The 18122-nt window shown below is 39.1% G+C and overlaps 2 protein-coding genes across 2 annotated transcripts; one reads left to right on the forward strand and one right to left on the reverse strand.

The window, feature by feature from the left end:
- Positions 1-1091: 1091 nt before the first annotated feature.
- Positions 1092-11450, forward strand: dna2 (DNA replication helicase/nuclease 2). Its single transcript, XM_017418630.3, has 25 exons — positions 1092-1435; positions 1691-1756; positions 2129-3017; positions 3220-3328; positions 3421-3570; positions 3778-3961; positions 4210-4358; positions 4953-5075; positions 5182-5428; positions 5512-5626; positions 6176-6332; positions 6450-6641; positions 6726-6953; positions 7069-7179; positions 7347-7456; positions 8025-8134; positions 8228-8356; positions 8545-8637; positions 8743-8936; positions 9053-9142; positions 9485-9698; positions 9791-9880; positions 9983-10168; positions 10267-10413; positions 10509-11450. The coding sequence occupies exons 1-25, from the start codon at positions 1406-1408 to the stop codon at positions 10560-10562; spliced, it is 4167 nt and encodes a 1388-aa protein (XP_017274119.1). The 5' UTR covers positions 1092-1405; the 3' UTR covers positions 10563-11450.
- Positions 11451-11581: 131 nt separating this feature from the next.
- On the reverse strand, positions 11582-17457 carry LOC108237304 (phenazine biosynthesis-like domain-containing protein 1). The gene is made up of 10 exons (XM_017418631.3): positions 17279-17457; positions 16737-16836; positions 15130-15228; positions 14682-14791; positions 14345-14374; positions 14147-14235; positions 13872-13963; positions 13637-13720; positions 13364-13426; positions 11582-12088 (listed from the first exon to the last, which is right to left on the reverse strand). The coding sequence occupies exons 1-10, from the start codon at positions 17360-17362 to the stop codon at positions 11976-11978; spliced, it is 864 nt and encodes a 287-aa protein (XP_017274120.1). The 5' UTR covers positions 17363-17457; the 3' UTR covers positions 11582-11975.
- Between the last annotated feature and the right edge of the window lie 665 nt (positions 17458-18122).

An 18122-nucleotide genomic window follows, 5' to 3' on the forward strand; every position in this document is an offset into this window, starting at 1 on the left:
GTCAGTCCCCAGAGGCATAGTGGACCTTAATCCTCATGTCCAAACAGACAGTCCACATGGGGTGTTTCTGGTCCTCCTCAAAAGCCTGACACAAAGTAACACAGGAGAAATGCTGGAACATAACGCTGCAAGTTTGTGAATGAAATAAAATAAAGCAGAAATGATTTCTTGATAAATAATCTTTGCTGCTGCAGCAGCTCTGACCACAGCAACTATGACTCATTATGACGTGGCAACTGGAGTTATGGGAGGACATTGTAACATAAAAAACACACCATTATCTCTAATGACCTTTTTATTAAATGTATGGATTTTTTTCCATATCTCAAATGAAACATGACTAGTAATGTAAATATCTGAAAGGCAAGTTTCTCCTGGAAATGATTCTATTTTAGTAATCCAAAAGGTTCCTCATTCTAGATAAAAAGAAAGTATTTATAGATATCTGTGGAGCAAAATGTCCAATATACTCAAATAGGAAAAAAAAGATGTAATTTGTCCAAGGCAGATATCTGAAAATGGTGACTGAACATAGGAAAAACAACTTTTAGGTATCCTTTTTTAACTATGAAAATCTGAATGATAGATATCTGCTTTAAGGGCTCCGTTTAACTGTTATATAAATTAATCAGCTTGCCATAATTGCTTACAGGTTTTATCTGGATGTTTGCTGTCCTCTTTTGGTCAAGCTCTGTAAAAACAAATTGAGCTGATTTTAATAATATGTAGATAGTGAGGGGGAATAGTTTAACAGTACAAAATAACACAGACAATACATTTTTTACTGTAACTGTTAAAACACAAACTCTTCTGTGTGTGTTGACAAATTTATGTTGACCATGAATGGCTTTCTGATTTGAGTTTCGAGCTTGTTGTTTTCTTTAAAGGCCACTAGGTGGCAGAAAAACTCCTTTCCTGACAGAAACTGTGTCGGGGAAAAAAAATATATATTATTGCGTTTAATCGCAATAGTTTTCGCGTTATCTTTCAATAACGTTTTTGGGGGGTGTCGTGCAAAATATGATGAAATCTTGAAATAAAAAACGAGCGGAACCCTCGCGCTTCGCTCAAATCACCGGAACTTCCGCTACGCAACTTCCGTTCCGCGAAGTTTGGAAAATTTGGCGCCGGGGACTTTTAATTAGACACGAAAGAAATCGCCTGAGAGATTATTGAGGAGCTGGATGTCAGTGTAGAATAAGTCCGGTGTATTTTAACAAGGATGTAACCTTTATTATTGTTATTGTTGTTGTGTTTGTGATCAGCGGAGATGCAGAACAACAGCAGCTGTGTTCCACTGTCATCGAGAAGACCTCACCTAACAACACGATCCAAAAATCAGCCTTTTAAACTCTGAATTTAGACAAAATTACCTTCACCTGGCTGAAGTTTGTCCAGAGCCGCTATGAACGGAACTAAAACGAGGACGATCAGGGTGAGTCTCTTTTTTTTAACATCTAAATGTTAGTTTATGCTGCTTTTGTTTTGTCATTCAAAGCATCAACAGAGAAAATCGACTTTAAACTGCTTCACAGTGATACACATAATGATCTCTCAGTAAGTTGGTTTGTGGTGGTCATAAATGTTTTATAAGGACTGTTTTTGAAGTTTTTCTGTTTATTAAAGTCTAAATGGACAACAACACAAATGGCACTTGTGATATTATAATGTGTTTGTGGGTGGTTGTCAGGGACCTGCACGGATCTGTGAAGGCCAGCAGAACATTTCTTCGTTTTTTGTCTCCAAAAACCAAAAGGTAAGTCTTTACTTTAGTATGTATTTCTTTCCTTCCCTATCACAGTACTACAATATGACATTAGTGATTGATTTTGTTAATTATGTGAAGATTCTGCACATATATTGTGATCAAGCAGCAGATGTTTTGGCCAAACATGGGTTTAAGTTTGTAACACATCGAAACAAAATTACAACTCTAAACACATAACTATATTTTCATTGGTCTACAAATAACTGTTGTTTTTTTCTTTAATATAAACAATTTCTATGCTGCTACAGGACAAATACAAGGCTAAAATATTAGATTTTTTTATGTTTTCTTTAATTTTTTCATGTTCAGTTTTAGATTTAGTTTTGTTTCGAGATCATCATCTGATTGTGTTGCTTGTAGGCTTCATCATCTTCCACAAAAGTGACCATCACAAGTGATGTTTTCCTCAAGACTGAGGCTCGGATCAAAGGTGGTAAGAAACTAAGCCCCCCATCGAAGAGGAGTGTCCTTGGCGAGCTCGAGAACATCCTTCCCTCCTCTCCGGACCTCCTCCTCTCTGTGCCTGAAACCCCCAACAGTCAGATCAGGCTCTCCTCCTCCAGAGAGGAGAATCGACTGAGCTCAGAGCCCCACAGAGAGGCATTGTATCGATCTGAGGTCAGCCAGCTGTCCCCCATCTGCCGCAGTCCCAGCTCTAAAGGTCTAAAACTACGAAATATAGTGACAGAGAAAGGAGAAGGAGCCAAGAAAGAGGAAAGATTGTCTGGCCCCTTGAAGAGACTCTTCAGCCCTGCTGAAGAGTCTCACAATGCAAAGAGAGTGAGAAGTTCACCTCCTAAACTCGTGATCAGCTCCACAGTTGGCCGCCTAAAGGCAGTGAATCCATTTACTGACCCTGCGAAGACACCTCAGCTTTACAGCCACCAATCTGATGGCCGGTCTGAGAGTTTGGTAGAGAGGGGAGGAAAAACGGGGGACTTGATGAACAGCAGAAAAGCTGTGATTTCCCTGCAGTCAGTTTCTGACCACTTGATGAAGGAACAAAGAAAACCTCAGGAGGAACAAGAACATGCAGAATCTGATTTTACTGTGATAACAGAGCTGAAAGCAGCTGAGGTGAAAACCAGCAGAAACCTACAGAGCTGCCTGGATGAGGACATTTCTACTGTTGGAGCCACATGTGAACCGGAGGGAGAGGATGTCCTGAAGGTAAAAGAAACTAAAAGACCCCTAGAAATGGATGGAGATGTGGACAACCAAACTTCTTCTGCTCAGGAACAAGCTACAGGTACGCCCTGTCATTAAGAATGCATTTTATGATATGACTTTTATAATACATTTTTTCAAAAATTAAATGTTCTGTGTCAAATGGCATTAGCTAAAGAGGAAATGGCAAAGATTACCAATATTCACTGTCATGCACTACAGTATATCAAGTTTGTTATCTCCTTTTATTTTGTTTTTTTCTTTCCTTTCATGGCAAAAACAAGATAACACAGGAGGGACGTCTGCGTGTCCTGTAGAAGACAGGCTTGAAGAGAGCTGGTTTACAGAGCAAATGGATGATGAAGCTGTAGAGGAGAGACCTAAAAAACCCCTGTAAGAAACACCTCTGGCTCATGAAGTGCTGCTGCTTTTTTTTTATTTTTAAAGCAAACTTTGTGTGACACAATTCCTTTCTGTTCCTGCAGTAAGGTACCAGACCACGTGATTCTGTCTGGGGGCCTAAACAACCGCTATCTGGTTGTGGATGTAGAGGAGAGACCTGGGCACAAAACGCTGACCGTCTCCTGCTCCAAGACTCTCCATCCAGCTGAGACGTGCCTGCTCAAAGACGGATGGTAGTGCCGCGTCTTCTTTATAACGTCACATCTTTTTCCTGGAGATTTCAGATGAGCTAAAAGTAAAACTTTCAACTTCAGCCTCAATAAGTTCCACTTTTATTTTTCTTGTTCATGTATTTTTTTTTGTTGTTATTTCTTTGTCTGTTTATTTTTATGCACATGTAAATAAGTTTGATTGTTTCTTTCTGTCTTTTTTGTTGTCAGGGAGACGACACCGGTTTGTCGTGGTGATGTGGTCCATCTGGAGGGTTTCTCCGAAGGTGGAACCTGGTTGGTTGACAGGGAGCGAGGTTTCCTGGTTTTATCACCCGACAGCCTCGTCTCAGGAACCAGCATCTCCAGCTCCATCCGCTGCATGAGACGAGCAGTCCTGGGAGATCTGTTCAAGGTGAAAGGGCTCAACAATGATCACTCCTCATTTCCTGTTGGAGATTAATGTGTTAACTGGATGTCATTTTTAGGAGATATAAAGTAGATTTTTTTTGTTATCTTCTTGAAATGAGATTTGATAATAATGTTTGTGCATTTATGTATTTTAGTGTTGGTAGTTTTATTTTGACCTCAGATACATCAGTCACACAAAGCTGTCCCTGATAACATTGTTCTCTCTTCTATTTTTTCCTTTCCTTAAAGCAGAGTTTTGATGGAGGCTCCAAACAAATGCTCAACGGCACCATGGTCCACGAAGTATTCCAGAGAGCAGCTACAGCTAAAGATTTTTCTTTGCAGAAACTTTCAAAGCTGGCTGATGAAGCTCTGCGCAGCCCTCGTTACCTTGGAGACATGTAGGTGTTTACATCAGACCGTAGGCTGCTGCAGGCTGTTCACAGCACATCTGTAGACTGTTTGTGTGCAGAGCACTTTAGGTTAGAAGGCTATAAATGATTAAAGCATTTGTGGAAGCTATTTATGACTCTTATAGTGTAGTTATCATTACCTATATTTAAACCGACAAGTAGATTCTCAGTCTGGTTGAAATCGTTCTAATTCCAGATGCAAATTTAGTTTTTCTATGGGCTGGTTTACATGCCTCTCAGCATTTTATACGAATGACATATGGAAATAGGACAAAGCTTTGGTTTCCCAGCTTTACTGATAAATTCTAATTTTTTAATAGAAGAAGATGAGATGTTTTATGTCTCTGCTGTCCTTTCTAATGAAGCAGGAAACTATAGCAGTTGGGTAGTCTAAGAGGAAGCAAGATTTAATAGCATTAAGCTGAAAGTGAGAGTTTATCAGTTCAAATAAAAGGTGTTTACATGAAACATTTTATTGTGATTGGGCTGTTTAATCTGATTAAAAGCTATGATACATTAGGAATTTACTCTAAATATGATAACCTGATGTTTGTTCTCCACTATGCTTCACTGTGTTTCCAGGTACAGTTTAGGTGTAAGTCAGGAAGAAATGAAGCAAGAACTGAACGAATATCTGCCCTCACTCGAACATTGGGCTAATGAATACCTCTGCTCTTCAACGCCAAAACCTATCAGCCTGAAAATGTATGTTTAATTGGTTCATCAATGTGCTTAAGACTCAGTTTGAAAGTTAATAACAGTCCAAACCTTTTGAAGAGCTGATGATTTGTCTCTGTCTCCTCGGCTTCAGTCCCAGTAACAGCAGAGTTCCAAGCAGCTGCCAGGACTCCACGACTGTTTTCACGGTAACGGCGTTGGCAGATATCGAGGAGAACGTCTGGTCCCCCAGGTTCGGCCTCAAAGGGAAAATTGATGTGACGGCGAAAGTTCGAATCCAAAGACCCCGAAACAGCCGTCACTTGCCTCCTGAAGAGAAGACTGTTCCTCTGGAGCTGAAAACTGGAAAGGAGTCGAACTCGATAGAACATCGCAGTCAGGTTGGTTGACCTACACCAATCATTTGTTTTTTAAGTCAGGTTAAAAGACAGTTTTAATCATGTCAGTGTGTTTCTGTGTGCAGGTGATTCTCTATACCCTGATGAGCATGGAAAGGTATAATCCTGATGTTGGCCTTCTGCTTTATCTCAAGACTGGTAACATGCATCCTGTAGCAGCCGGCCACATGGACCACCGAGGTACCAAACCAACAATCTTTTATCTGTTTTCTAAATGTGAGCAATGTAGCACAACAGAGAATCAGCATTATAAAGAACGGCAGATGGGTTAGCCAAACAGTGAATATTGTGTTTAAAATCTGTTACATGCATGTTGATTTTAAATATTCTACTTGTCTAATAATCACAAGTAAAAGTGCTAAAAGCCAAATATAAAGCAGCAGCTGCTATCAGTATGCATGCTAAATTGTGTGTTTTAAGATGTGGACTACTTTGAGAATTCTCTGGATATAACAAGTAAAAGGTTTGGTCAAATGTCAGCAGAAATCATCTTCTCTGATGCAGACATTTGGACTTTTGCATGCAGTTCCTCTGGTTCATGTCTCAGTATCAACTCTTGCAATGCATGTGAAGTAAAAAAAACCTTTTTGTTTGGAGTAAACTGAAAGTTTTATACTTTTTTTTTTGCACAATAAAGAGAAAACCCTTTTTACTGAATGATCGTATTGTAATAATGACGTGACTCTCTCTTCCTGACATTCATTACTAAACATGCTGCATTTTGTTCAGAGTTGCTGAAGCTGAGGAACACATTGGTTCATCACATTAACAACTGTGTGAAGAAGTCTGCCGATCGAAGCCGCCTGTCCAGACTTCCTGAGATGCTGACGAACAGACAAACCTGCAAGTACTGTCCTCAAAGGCTGAACTGCGCTTTATACCAGAGGTAAAACCGTTGTCTGTGGAAACAACAAGCATCAATAGTTTTAAGAAACTGAAGTCTTTTTCACTTTCTCCATCAGTTGTCTCCTGTCTCAGCATGTTTTGTTTTGTTTCTTATCAGAGTGGCGGAGTCGAGCTCTGAAGATGTCAGTGAGGAGGTTGTACGTACTTTTCTGCAGCAGGAAACCGGTCACCTGACTCTGCCACATCTGAACTACTTTTCTCATTGGCTGCTGCTCTGCTGCCTGGAGGCGTCCACCATGGAAGCCAGGAATGGGCGAAAGCGAGTTTGGCTGCAGTCGGTTGAAGAAAGGTACTGTATGGAGCTGGGAAACTAATACACTTTTAAAGCTCCTGCTACCTCATTATTTCAGTTCTGGTTCTGTTTTGGTTTCAGTGAGAAGAACGGCAGCTGCCTGGGGAACCTGCAGCTCAGCGACCCGGTGACTCTGCAGTCGGAAGGTGTCTTCTTCCACCGCTTCCTGCGCAGTGGTGTCGCTCCATTGGAGGGTCTGACCAGCGGGGATCGCATTGCTGTCAGCGGCCAGGAAAGTCGTTTTATTGGCTTGGCGACGGGATACCTCTGTGAGATCAACAGAACATCAGTCAGCTGCACTCTTGACAGGTAAGAACAGATTCAAATGTTTTAGTCATTTAGGAGCTTTCAACATTTATAATGTGATGTTTGAAAGTGCTCAGCTGAAGTTGTTTAGCTAATTTGCATGTTTGTGTTTAAAAAGGGACCTGTCAAAGTTCAGGGACGTGTTATTTCGAGTGGACGGTGATGGAGTGGTTGGCCTCAGCACTCACCTCAGTAATCTCTCCAGACTGATGGAAAACTGCCAGGACAGGTAGGAACAATGAAATATAAAAGTATATAAAGGTAGCACAGCAGGAAGATCAACCAGGCAAATGCTAATTTATTTACCATACAAGATGATTATCCACAGTTTGTCCAAAGTGTGTAATTTAGTCATTTTTAAGGTGTTTTCTTTTTTTTAAATGTGACAATGTGCAGCGAGCGTCTGAGGGAGCTGGTTGTTGACCTTCGACCTCCAGAGTTTATCACCAACCTCAGTTCTGTTCTGCCCAGAGAGGCCAAAGACACTGTGGCCAACATCCTCAAAGGTGTGTTTATGTTTTATTTATATTCTTTCTTTTGGGCTTCATGCTCAGTTTTGTTCTACATCACACTCCTAAATGAGAAATAAGCAGCTTAATAAAATTATGACTTCACAGTTTCAGTGTCTTCATGGGCCTACTTAAAACTCTGAGATCAGATTTGTTGCTTGTTTTATTTGGTTACAAGGGCAGTAATTTATTTATTTTTTAACCTGTGTGGATCAGAAAAGATTTCTGATTCTGAATTTCGTTGCAGCTGCTAAATCGCTGAAGTCTTTGACTCTTAAAGTGATGAGCATCCCTGACTTGACTCAGCAAACACAGATGATTGCACTTAGCAGTGCTAATATTACCTGTGGTGATGAATCAGCATTAGTTTTATTTTTGTTCTGGAAGAAACAACAAAATAGCATTTTTATTTTATTCTTTTTAAACACGTGGCATTTGTCAAAGTCACCATGGCTGCTGTCGAACTCCTAAAATGGAAAAATAAGTGGATTTGCCATTTATTGTTTCAATCTGCAATAGAAGAGGCCTCTGTGATGAATTTCTCTTCATCTGCATGTTTGTATAGGTCTCAACAAACCCCAGAAGCAGGCCATGAAGAAGGTGTTGTTATCCAAAGACTACACACTGATTGTTGGGATGCCTGGCACCGGCAAGACCACAACCATCTGCACCCTGGTAACCCTCCAACCAATCTGAAGTTAAAATGATCTGCTCTCTGTAAGGCAGACACCCTTACTCACCTCTCCACCATAAACACTTTTTTTTTAGGTTCGTATCCTGCACGCATGTGGGTTTAGTGTGTTGCTGACCAGTTACACTCACTCTGCTGTCGACAACATCCTGCTTAAGCTTAAACGTTTCCGGGTTGGCTTTCTGCGTCTGGGACAAGGACAGAAGGTCTGCCACACTCAGCAGCTGCCTTAAGCATTTAAAGTAGATAAGACTGTAATGTTTTTATTGTAAATAATCTCTGGATTTTATTTATTTTTTAACTGTAATATCTTATAAAAGTTAATTTAGAAGTGCACAAGACTTTGTTTTGTCCCTCACAATTGTCTTTGTCACATTCACTGGTTTCCCTCCAGGTTCACCCTGATATCCTGCCGTACACAGAGGAAAGTGTGAGGAAGATGGGCGTTCACACTCTGTCAGAGCTGGAGCAGTTCTATAACAAAGAGGTAAGGAGCTCATGAGAGGAATATCACAGTAACTTGGACTGATTTAAATACATTGCAGGTTGCAATGCTTTTTCAAAATATTGAATTTGTCACCTGATGTTTTAGCTGGTCGTAGCAACCACCTGTATGGGCATCAAGCATCCAATCTTCACACGTCGGCGCTTTGACTTCTGCATCGTAGATGAGGCATCGCAGATCAGCCAGCCGATCTGTCTCGGACCGCTTTTCTACGCCGGGAGGTTCGTCCTGGTCGGAGACCATCAGCAGCTGCCGCCTATAGTTCAGAACCAGGAAGCAAGGTCAGAAGTCTGATCTTAAATTTATGTTGAGGGAGGTTCCAATGGGGGAAAAAAATAAGAGAATGTTCTTAGTGTCGGCAGCTTTTTCTTATTTGTGTTTGTTTTTTCCCCTTCAGGTCACTCAGGATGGATGAAAGTCTGTTTAAACGCTTGGAGCTCCACAGTGAGGCAGTGGTTCAACTCAATGTTCAGTATCGGATGAACAGGTAAATAAATAAATCTGCATGCTGAGATGAAACTGGACACTTCAGCAACTAAGTCTGGGCATTTCAAGTAGCTTGCACTATAATGTTTTTATTGTTAAAAAAAAGATCTCTGGATTTTTTCAATGTCATTTCTCCTCATTCAGACCAGGTATTGTTTTAATGATGAAGAACACTTCATCCTACCTTTCCCTCTTTCTTATAAAAAAGGGAACTTAAGATCGACAATATCATATGAATCAATCTCTAATAAATAAAATTTGATGTTTTATCTTGCTGGAAGATTGCACAGAAAAGTTAATTTTATAATGTGACATCTACAACACAGACTTTTTTTTATATTAGGCAGATCATGTCTTTGAGTAACTCTCTGATGTACGACGGCCGGCTGGAGTGTGGATCAGAGAGGACGGCCACCGCTCTGCTCCCGCTGCCCCTCCTGCTCTCTGTCCAGTCGGAGCTCGAGTCTTACTCTCAGTCCCACCCTGAGCTTGACTTGACCTGGATACAGACCACACTGCTGCCCAGCAACCCTGTCTGCTTCCTGGACTGCTCACTGGTTAGTAGACTGTGAAATATACAAGTAAAGTTGGATTTTAAATGTTTCTGAGCAGAAAGTCTGACTGTAATCCTCTCCATTGGCTCCTGCAGGTGCCTGCGTTGGAGTCGGTGGAACAGGGAGGAGTGAGCAATCGTACTGAAGCGGTCCTCATACACATGCTGCTTTCTCTTCTGATAAAGGTTCATTTGCTTACAAATTAGAACTCAAGAGACAATATGCAAACAATGAGAGTATCTTTGTTATTTCTGGTATGTACTGTTGTTTATTTTTCTTGTTTTTAGGCTGGATGTAAGCCCAGTGACATTGGCGTCATCGCGCCTTACAGGCAGCAGTTAAAGAGCATCTCTGCTCTGCTGCAGCCACCTGCTTTCACCGGTGTGGAGGTGAACACTGTGGACCGGTACCAGGGCCGAGACAAAAGTCTGATTGTTCTGTCATTTGTCCGGAGCACTACAGAAGAAGGACATGTAGGTGCCTCTGTTCTCATCTTGGGTCTTGTGTCTGCCTGAATGAAGAAGTGACTGTAAACCTGACCTGATTCGTCTTCCTGCCTGTCCTTTCACAGTTAGGGGAGTTATTGAAGGACTGGCGTCGCCTGAACGTGGCCATTACCAGGGCTAAACACAAACTGCTGATGGTGGGCTCCGCCACGACGCTTCGACGCTACTCACCTGTGGAGAAGTTACTCAATCATCTCCAGCAGGAAAACATGATATCCTTTAAGTTAACATTTATTTTTCAATTCAAAAAAATTGTCTTTATTTCCATGCTGTCTGTATGTGTTTTTTTCCTGAACCCTTTCTTCACATTATCCAGCTCCCACCAGCTGCCCACAAGGCTTTACCCAGCATGCACCTCTGAAAGAAGTCACCTGATCATCTCAAAGTGAAGCTGGTGTTTCTTTGTGGATTGTCTGGATAGGGCAATAATTAAAAACAACTTTTCTGAATAATTACTAAATGAATCGTTAGGAAGCATGTGGCCTTTTTAGACCGAAATCATTTTAAATTGGTTCACAAAACAAAGAAAGTTAATATGGTGAACAAATAACCTCTGAGCCACTTCATGTTAAAAAGGTAATGGTACTTCTAATAAATAACCTTCTGCTGTAGTCACATTCAAAATTCATCTTTTTGCTTCCTGTATGTTTTTGCCAGATGTGAAGCCTTTCAGCCTCAGCCTCATATTAAGGTTTTATTTTATTTTTTTACTTCTGAAGGAGTTCAGTTTTGAATAATTTGCCATCTTGTGATGTGAAACACGGTACTGAGATTCAGAACAAGTGAATAGTTTTATTACAGTTAACTGAGTTTAAATTACAATAATAGTTGGGTTTCAAACAATTAAATCTCAAGTAGAGCTGTTTGTTTTATCATCTGCCTCTTGTTAATGTACTGGAGATTGTTTTAGTTGTGAATGTTGGTACTTTTCTCCCCATTAGCATCAGCAGTAAAAGGATGTAAGATTAAACTACTTCACTAAGCTATAATAGGGATAAGCTCATACTTTAAATGACTCATTTTGGTTGACCTGTAATGAATACAATACCAAAAACCTTATTACCTTTGCCAGAAATATTTGTCTGTTTACAAATGTTTTCTCCACTTCAGAAATTATAAGACTGGTGTGAACGGTAACAGAAGACTAGAAGAGTTTCACATTAAGAAATAAACCGTAACGAACTGGGCATTACCGAGCTGGTCTACAACTGAACCACAACATGATAGGCTGGTTTTCTTTACAACTAATTGTCTTAATTAAGAGCTGGTGGAGCAGAAACTACAGTGAAACTACCAGAAATGTCAAGATTACACTGGAGATAATATGATTTAATTAAACATTTTATAAGAGTTTGTAATACAGAAGACAAATAATTCTTGGTTTCATATTTTAGTGAATTGATTTTTTTTTTTTTTGTTCATTGCTGTGAGCTCAGATGTGATGATTTTTCCAACTAGAAAGCTGTGATTCCACCTTTTGATGCATTTCTTTCAACACAACCTCAGATTTTATTTTTTAGTGTTTGTGTTTTGTCTTTGATATTGTGATTTTTTTAATTTTTTTTTTAATTTTTTGTAGTTTATTGTGAATAAATATTGCTGATCCAAAGAAAGTGTGCTGTGCTCTTTTGCTGTTTGTTGCATGTTGATTTAAATTAGCATTGTTTCTTTGTTAGATTGACCAGTCTGTACGGGAGATTCTTTATTTCAAATCATCTCATTTATTTTCAGTTTCTGGCCGAACATGCGGCCCTTTTGAACCACGTTCTTTTGATTATAGTCTGATGGTTCCCTGCAGCACAGTGACAACTTCTCCAGCGATGTTGATCCTTCCGTCGTCTCGCACTTCAAGTTCCAGCTCCCCACCTCGGCTGGAGCACTGGTAAGCTACACAAAAACAAGATAAGATGAAGGATCAGAAACGCATTGTTATATTCTTCTTATGTCTTAAAATGCATGATATTTGATAGTAATTGAAAAGTTTATATAATGAATTTAGATATGTAAAAAAAAGCCCTTATTTAATGTATATTAAAACAATTTGAAGACCTTGGAACAACAAGATCTATTTAAAGTTACACAAATGCAGGTGAACAATACATGAAAGATTTTCTTCATTTCAGAAAAACTGAGCTGAGTTTCAGAGGCGGTCTATTAAAAAAAAAAAAAAAAAATCAGTAGTTTGCACTTTAACAAACTTGAGTAATCGTCTTGTCCATGACCTTCAAAGTCTCACTTTGTTTTAAAGAATTTTTATGACTTTCATGTCATTCTAGTTTGCAGTCACTCGTTTATGCACAACTCTTCAAGTTCCCACCAGTGTTTAAATCAGGTCAAAGTCTGGACTTTGGATCGTTGCAACATAATTTTCCTTCTCTTTCATCTGTTTTGCTGTGCTTTAGATAATTGACTGTTTGTCGATGTTCCCAGGTCCTGTAGTTGCTAAATAAGTTAAAAATCATCACACTGCTGCCTCCGTGTTCAACAGCTGACATTAAAGATGGTCTAACCATGGCACCGTGCATCATGGCTGAACATTGTTACAGAAGTCTTTAGTCCAAATGCAGTTTTTCTAACCTAAGTTGCACTGCTTTGTTCTCTTGTTTAGAAGAAGCTTTCTCCTGTCAGGTTTTTCAAAAGCAACCAGACTTTGTCTTTTTAAACTTTCCTGAACATCAACATTTTAAAAAGTAACGGAGGCCTGTAGAGTCTGAGATGTACTTCAGGATTAGTTTTTTTTTTCCTGTTTCTTTGTGAACTGAAGAGATGATGTCTCCTGGGGCAAAAGCTTAAATGTTTTCCACATGTGAGAAATCTGTTACGGTGGAACGACAAACGTCTTTCTAACCCTTCCTAGATTGATGGGCAACAGATGTTTCTGTAAGATCATTGTTGGTGTTTTTCATCAGTGACAAATGTGTTTAACCCACCCGAATGTTCCAGACCTGTAAACAGCAGAAACTTTTGCTTTTATAGAACTGCTCACACTGGCTAAGGATAAGTTCATCAGTGCATTTGATCGAGGTTTAACTGACTGTAAGTTACTGAGGAACCAAAGAGTGGACTTAGTTTTTCATATTTTTTATGCTCCTTTGGTTTTATACAACTCGTAATATTTTGTGTTGTCATTCGACTGAGGTAGCTTTTATTTCAGTTACTTACCCAGCATTTTCTTTTTCCCAAGTTCTTTTGACCAGTAGCTACCCAGGACAGTGTGCGCTGAACCTACAACAACAGCAAATTCACACTTTACAAACACACCTTTACCGTCTGAACGAGTGCAAGAAATCTGAAACTGCTTCTATGCAGCCTTGCTTGTAGGTGACTGTGTATAGCAGCAAAAAAAGTACAAATTAAACCTCATCAGTTGTGATATGATGATCAGATCTGTTGCTTTAGAAGCAGCAGTGACTCAGATGAAAATGATCATCTCACCGGTGACGGGATCCTCTGGAATCCCAGCCCAGGGAGCAAAGTATCTGGAGTAGAAATCATACCCTGGTTGACACTCTGGTGACCCTGTAAAAACATTTTAATGAAAATATTTTTTGTGCCTCAAGTCCTAACAGTACTGTTCACAGTCCAACATAAAATACTATGAAATGAGCAACAAACAAGTTACGGTGAAATTGCAGCTTCTTGTTTTGCTGCACTGTGCTGTCCCGGTTACCTTTCATGGTGACGATTATTCCTTTAACTTTTCCATTTGTCTCAATGCTCAGAAGAGCAACGGGGTCAACTTTCAGACCAGTTAGCACTGACCTAAAGATAATATGCAAACACAGTTTAGCGCTTTTTGAGAAGTACGTCAGGAAGGTCAAAGGTTTGAATTTCTTTTCCAGCTTTGGGAGAAATGAGCATTTTCTCTGATTCAGACATTTTTGTTTTACTGCAAGTGTGAGAAGAGACTAGAGCTGCTCACAAAATAGGAGGTTTGTGACGGACCTGTCACAGCTGTCAGACAGCCGAATCATGAGCTTCTTCATATTTGTGCTCAGAAAAACACCCTGAACTGGCAGGTTTCCAACTGCAGCCTGTGTTGCAGAAAAACACATCCGCAGATTTAAACAGACTGACTGAAAACACACAGAACAATATTCGTGTAGATAAACTTATGATCAGTGTGCAAATGTAGTTTCTTACCTTTATAATGTCTTTGAAGTCAGCAGGATCCTGACATTTAAAAAAGAAGCTATTTTTAGTAACAGTTTTTTTTTATGTTTTAGATGTATAATTCTAAATTAGCCCAAACTTCTCAGATGTCTCACAGTGATATTACAAGGGGGAAAAAAACACACAAGATGCACAATTTGTGATATTTCAGCTAAAGTTGTAAATAGCTATTGTTTTAGTTCATAAGTTTACTGAATTTTAACAAAAAACGTGTGCAATTTTAAAAACTCAGCCAGACTTAAAGGAAAAAATAAAACAATCAATGTCAGCCATGGTTGTATGCTGTGTTTCTGATTGTGTCCTGTACCTCCTTGGTGGGAGGATTCAGAGGAAAGTCCATGATGTACCCGTCCTTTTTCCGGGTAACAGCCAGGTCTCCACTCCTGGTCTCAAACACCAGTGTTGGATTAACGTTCTCTGATGGAGCACAGACAGTAAACAACACAGTGACCAACACTCACATGCTTTCCTTTTCTTGTCAACTGCAACATGATCAACACCAAAACCTTACATTATGCAGAAAGAAAGCTTCAGCTGTGTTTAATTACAGTAATGTCTCATTTCCTTAGTGGTTAGACACCAGATGAACTCAGTATTTTACTGCTGCCAGTCCTTTTTGATTAATTTGAGTTCATAAAAGTAATGTTTGCAAACTTTCAACATATTTTAAAGTGCTTTAACAGCAGTGATAACCATGATAAATCTGCACACAATAATTGTCATGAACAATCCCCAGTAAAGTATTTGGGTCTTACTTTTGTACTGGAACAGCACTGCTGCAGAGGCCAGGGTGGCATGACCGCACAGATTCACCTCAGTTGTTGGTGTGAACCATCGGAGGCAAAACCTTGAACCTGTCAACCACATCAGAATTTTAGACTGACATCTATTATTGTCTAAATTTATGGACCCCCCCCCCCCCAACATTTTGAAGCAATTACCTTTACCGGTCTGCAATAAATAGTTTACTGTAGCAGAACCTCACTTCTATCAAGAAAATAATCCAAACAGTTACTGTTTCTTATAGAAAACTGCTGCTTACATACAACATAATGTTAGTTTCAGCACAGTTTGAGTCTAAAAAAGTGTTTTAAACTCTGAAAAGGTGAACTAAATAGCAAACTAAAATTTAAGGACTCTAAGCACAAATTAAAAGGTAGAAGTACTCACAGCTGGGAAAACTCCCCAAATGTTTTGGACAACAAAAAAATGAATATATTAAGTTTTGAAAACTTATTAGAATATTTGCAAACATGGTTTATATTCTCAAGCAGTAAGCTCTTGATCCAAAAGGTTCTTCTTTAGGCGGTTTTCTGCTGCATTTTTAAATGTGATTACTCAACCTGTTGTTCATCCATAACAATGGAAGTTGTAGCTGTGTGTTTAACCCTGTTACTGCGTGTATCAAACTGCTGACAACAGAAGTTGTTTCAGTTTGAGAACACTCCCCAGAGCAAAACGACTAACTGACCTCCTGACACTCAGCTATTAGTAATCCTCTGGGGGAGGAAGCACCTTCAACCTTGGATCATATGACAACGTTTCTCATCAAAGCGACTGGATTTTGCAAACCGATTTAGGTTTTAATCGTTACGTTGTACAGAGCTGCAGATGTGGCCTGATGTAAAATGGATCTGTTTACTAAGATCTAAGCTTTAATATTACTGTACTCATTTTCACATGATGTGAAGCAGTTTATTTTGCATAAAGAAGAGCAGAAACACATAATGTGCCATAAGGACTAATGTGCAGATGTAGCATTAACTCACTAATGTTGCCTTCAAGACCATCTTCTAGTGAAATTTGTGAACACATTACTATTGACCTACTATGATTTTTGCTCTCAGTGGTTAAAAACAGGTTTGTCCTTGTACTTGAGTGTTTATTTTTCACTGTGTGGCACTTGTTACTTTCAAACTACTGTTTTACATGATGGGCGATGTAATAAAATTGTTAAACCACTTCTTTAAAAAATTAAAAGTTGGGTTTAGTTAAAGCCAATATTTCAGATGTCTGAAGCACTTAATTTAGTTACACTAACAAACCTGAAACTCATCCTGCAGTAGCTTTACTAGTAATAACAGGCTGGTTAAACATTAAATCTTATAATCTCCACAAATATCTTATCACTAAGACTAAACCAGCTCTTTTTTGTAAACATTAAACACCATGTCGTTGCAGACATTGTTGGTTTTATCAGATGATGTGAAAGCTTCAGCAGCTATCAGCTACTATAACAAATTATAAATACTGAGGCACAATCTTTCTTGTGAAAGGCAAACACAAAAAAATGTGCATTTCTGATTGAATCCTTGATATGTTTAACTAACATCTGAGCGGTAATATATGAAATGATAGTTACCAGTAGTGAAGGTGTCAGCTGGGTTGATTGTGATGATGAAAGCTGTTTCTGATAGGTTCATCTCTGCTGCTATCTTCTGATACAGATCATCGTTCAGCTCCTGTTAGAAATAACACACAGATATTCATGGGCTGCAGTTGTTACTTTTACAGCAAATTCTCTGACCATGCAACACCTCTGCATGTTTGAACCTCTGTTTACACAGAGTGTTATAGTTACTAAAGCAGCTGGTGATCTATAGACAGTTTCTGGACAGAGCTGAATGCAAAAACTGTCAGCCATGTTTTTAGTTTGAATTATGTAAAAAAAATTAAAAAAAAATCCTCCAGTTTTTTGTTGTTTTTTTAAGTTGTATGTTTTAGCTTCAAAAAGCTGATCTCTGCAATCCATAAAACACGTCTTTTTTGTGAATGTAGGCTTCCTGCATATCTTTTTCTTTTCTTTTTTTTTCTTTTTAACCAAGCTTCATTCATTGTGGGGGCCCCTTGGCTGAAACACACACACACACACACATTCAACACACTGAGCCACATGTTACTCACGTGCACAAGTGGACAGACGGCTGCAGGATTTCCCTTGAAGGGTAAATTTGTGAAGGAATCCAATGTAAACACTGGGATCTCCATTATTTTTAGGCCTAAAACAAAAGCGCCTGCAGCTAATAACAGTGGTGTGGAAGTGGGTCGGCGGCTGTCGGTGGACTTTTGACCCCTCCTGCTTGGTTTTGCAGCCAGCCCTCCCACAGACACCTCCTCTCTGCCACGGCTGCAAACTTGCTATGTGTTTCAGTGCAGTCTGAAAAGAGGTGTGTGTGGTGTAAGCATGCTTATCTTATGCTGATAACCCATTTAAAGTATAAACTTCTTCATGAAAAGCAGGTACTTTAAATAGAAGTAGATATATTTAGATTGAATGCGAATGTGCAAAAGTTTTAAACCAACTCAAATTTCTTTACAGGCCTACTTCAAAGGAGACAAACATTATTCTAATCTTTTAAAGATTTGTTGATCAATTCTTACGGCATTCTGAAGGTCTTCCAATGTCCTTTTTTCCAGTGCTTAACTACACCATGACAGTACAATGTGCAATGTGTCCAAAAAAAATGGACTAAGTAGATGAAACAGGACTAAAAAGATTTTTCTTTTTTTGCAATCTAACTTTTAAATTTGTATGCAGAAATGTTCAGCTTATTCCGTAGAAAGGTACTTTTCAAAATATTTAACCTTTATTTTTGCAATTATTTTCCCCATGGATATACACTGAGCTATCTTCAGTTTTTTCAAAAACATTGTTCTTTTAAAAATCTGCTTCAAAAGACCTGCTCTATTTTTTATCTAGCTGTTAGCTAGCCTTATGATACTTTTAGCTCTTATTTAATCCTTTGAC

Source organism: Kryptolebias marmoratus, linkage group LG15, assembly GCF_001649575.2.
Source record: "Kryptolebias marmoratus isolate JLee-2015 linkage group LG15, ASM164957v2, whole genome shotgun sequence".
NCBI lineage: Eukaryota > Metazoa > Chordata > Actinopteri > Cyprinodontiformes > Rivulidae > Kryptolebias > Kryptolebias marmoratus.

Coding starts and splice junctions, on each gene's coding strand:
- LOC108237304 (XM_017418631.3), bottom strand. CDS start 17,362: ATGGAGATCCCAGTGTTTACATTGGATTCCTTCACAAATTTACCCTTC. Junction 14,792..15,129: donor AGTGCTGTTCCAGTACAAAA/GTAAGACCCAAA, acceptor GTGCTCCATCAG/AGAACGTTAATCCAACACTG. Junction 14,375..14,681: donor TGAATCCTCCCACCAAGGAG/GTACAGGACACA, acceptor TTTAAATGTCAG/GATCCTGCTGACTTCAAAGA.
- dna2 (XM_017418630.3), top strand. CDS start 1,406: ATGAACGGAACTAAAACGAGGACGATCAGG. Junction 8,937..9,052: donor GTTCAGAACCAGGAAGCAAG/GTCAGAAGTCTG, acceptor TTTCCCCTTCAG/GTCACTCAGGATGGATGAAA. Junction 9,881..9,982: donor TGCTTTCTCTTCTGATAAAG/GTTCATTTGCTT, acceptor TCTTGTTTTTAG/GCTGGATGTAAGCCCAGTGA.